Below are 1,564 nucleotides of genomic sequence, written 5' to 3' on the forward strand. Positions count from 1 at the left end.
CTCACTATCTCTCTCAACCATAAATTGAATCTCTCCACTTAATTATATGATACAAATAGACTATTCATATTTGAACATTTTCCTACATAAAAATGGAATGTAGCTCAAACCCAACAAATTATTCATCCATTAATAAAATTAACTAAATTCACTAGAGTCATACTACAATAAAGTCATTGCAGTCATCCCAAAGTACTCTCACCAAAAAAATACACACATTTTTATTGTTAGTTGATGCAAAATGAGTGAAATAGTTGAATGATAAAAAAAAAACAATTGATTTTGTATTCATTTATAACATTACATTATCAACATTGACATTTGAAAAATAAAAAAATAATTTTATTTATAGAAGTTTTTAATTAATTTTTACAAAAAAAAAAAGAAAAAATCTTTTAACCTTAATTTAATCTTAATTACCCAAAAAACATTCTGGCAGGTGCGTAGAGAAATAGAATCAGCAGATTTATTTTAACATTCTCGCGAGTCATGGCAAATGTGGCGATTAGTGAACTTGACAAAAACTGTGGTAAGGTTGTGGCAGAGATAGTGAAATTGGAGAGAAAGATCTTTCCGAAACACGAATCACTCGCTTCCTTCTTTGAAAATGAACTGAAAAAGAAGAACAGCGGATTGCTTTATCTTCACGTGGATGGCCAACTAGCAGGCTATGTCATGTATTCCTGGCCTTCCTCCTTGTACGCCTCTATCACCAAACTCGCAGGTTCCAACCCCACCTTTTTTTTTTCTCTTCATGTTTATGCCTATAAGCTGTTTGAAAAATTGCCTAACAGAGTTTTCATATTTCTAATTGTTTACTTTACTAATGAAAAATGCTTGTATTGAGCCTTTAAAATGAGATGTTTTGGTTTTATTACAGTGAAAGAGCAATGGAGGAGGCATGGATATGGAGAGGTTCTTTTGAAAGCGGCAATTGAGAAATGCAGAACAAGAAAAGTTTCGCGTATAATGCTTCACGTGGATCCGTTGAGAACCCCTGCATTGAATCTGTACAAGAAGCATGGTTTCCAAGTTGATTGTTTGGTTGAAAGCTATTACTCTTCGGATAGAAATGCTTATAGAATGTACTTGGACTTTGATTCAAGTTGAAGGAGAAACTCAATAAACCATTTTTTAATACATGTTTTCAACTCTTCATCGTCAATTCAATGAACGAAGTTCTAACATTGTGTGGTTGTATACGAGCATCAAGTGTTGGAGTACTTATGTAACACTCCCAATTTTCTATGCGGAAGTAGCTATTTTTGTTGTTGTTGAATAGATGCATCTGTTTTTCCTTATAAAAAATTTATGTGATTATAATTTTAGCTATACAATTTATTAGGAGATATATCTTTGGTTGGTGTCGATTTAATCTAATATCACACATTATTAGAATTATTGTGTGCACTCTCAATAGATGTATGTCTACATGAAATCAAATAGATGTTGTGTTGTGGAGTAACGCGTGTTTTGGGATTCTTGAGAAAGAAACTCCAACTACCACCGGTCTCACCTTCAACCAGAGCAAGGACAATAGGAAAGATATTACTGTTGTCGTCTT

General features: G+C 32.9%; 1 protein-coding gene across 1 annotated transcript; it reads left to right on the forward strand.

Annotated features, from left to right (window-relative positions):
• The first annotated feature begins 447 nt into the window (after positions 1 to 447).
• Positions 448 to 1,353, forward strand: LOC131632988 (uncharacterized). Its single transcript, XM_058903693.1, has 2 exons — positions 448 to 724; positions 881 to 1,353. The coding sequence occupies exons 1-2, from the start codon at positions 490 to 492 to the stop codon at positions 1,108 to 1,110; spliced, it is 465 nt and encodes a 154-aa protein (XP_058759676.1). The 5' UTR covers positions 448 to 489; the 3' UTR covers positions 1,111 to 1,353.
• Positions 1,354 to 1,564: the final 211 nt, after the last annotated feature.

Source organism: Vicia villosa, unplaced genomic scaffold (assembly GCF_029867415.1).
Source record: "Vicia villosa cultivar HV-30 ecotype Madison, WI unplaced genomic scaffold, Vvil1.0 ctg.001059F_1_1, whole genome shotgun sequence".
NCBI classification, from domain to species: domain Eukaryota; kingdom Viridiplantae; phylum Streptophyta; class Magnoliopsida; order Fabales; family Fabaceae; genus Vicia; species Vicia villosa.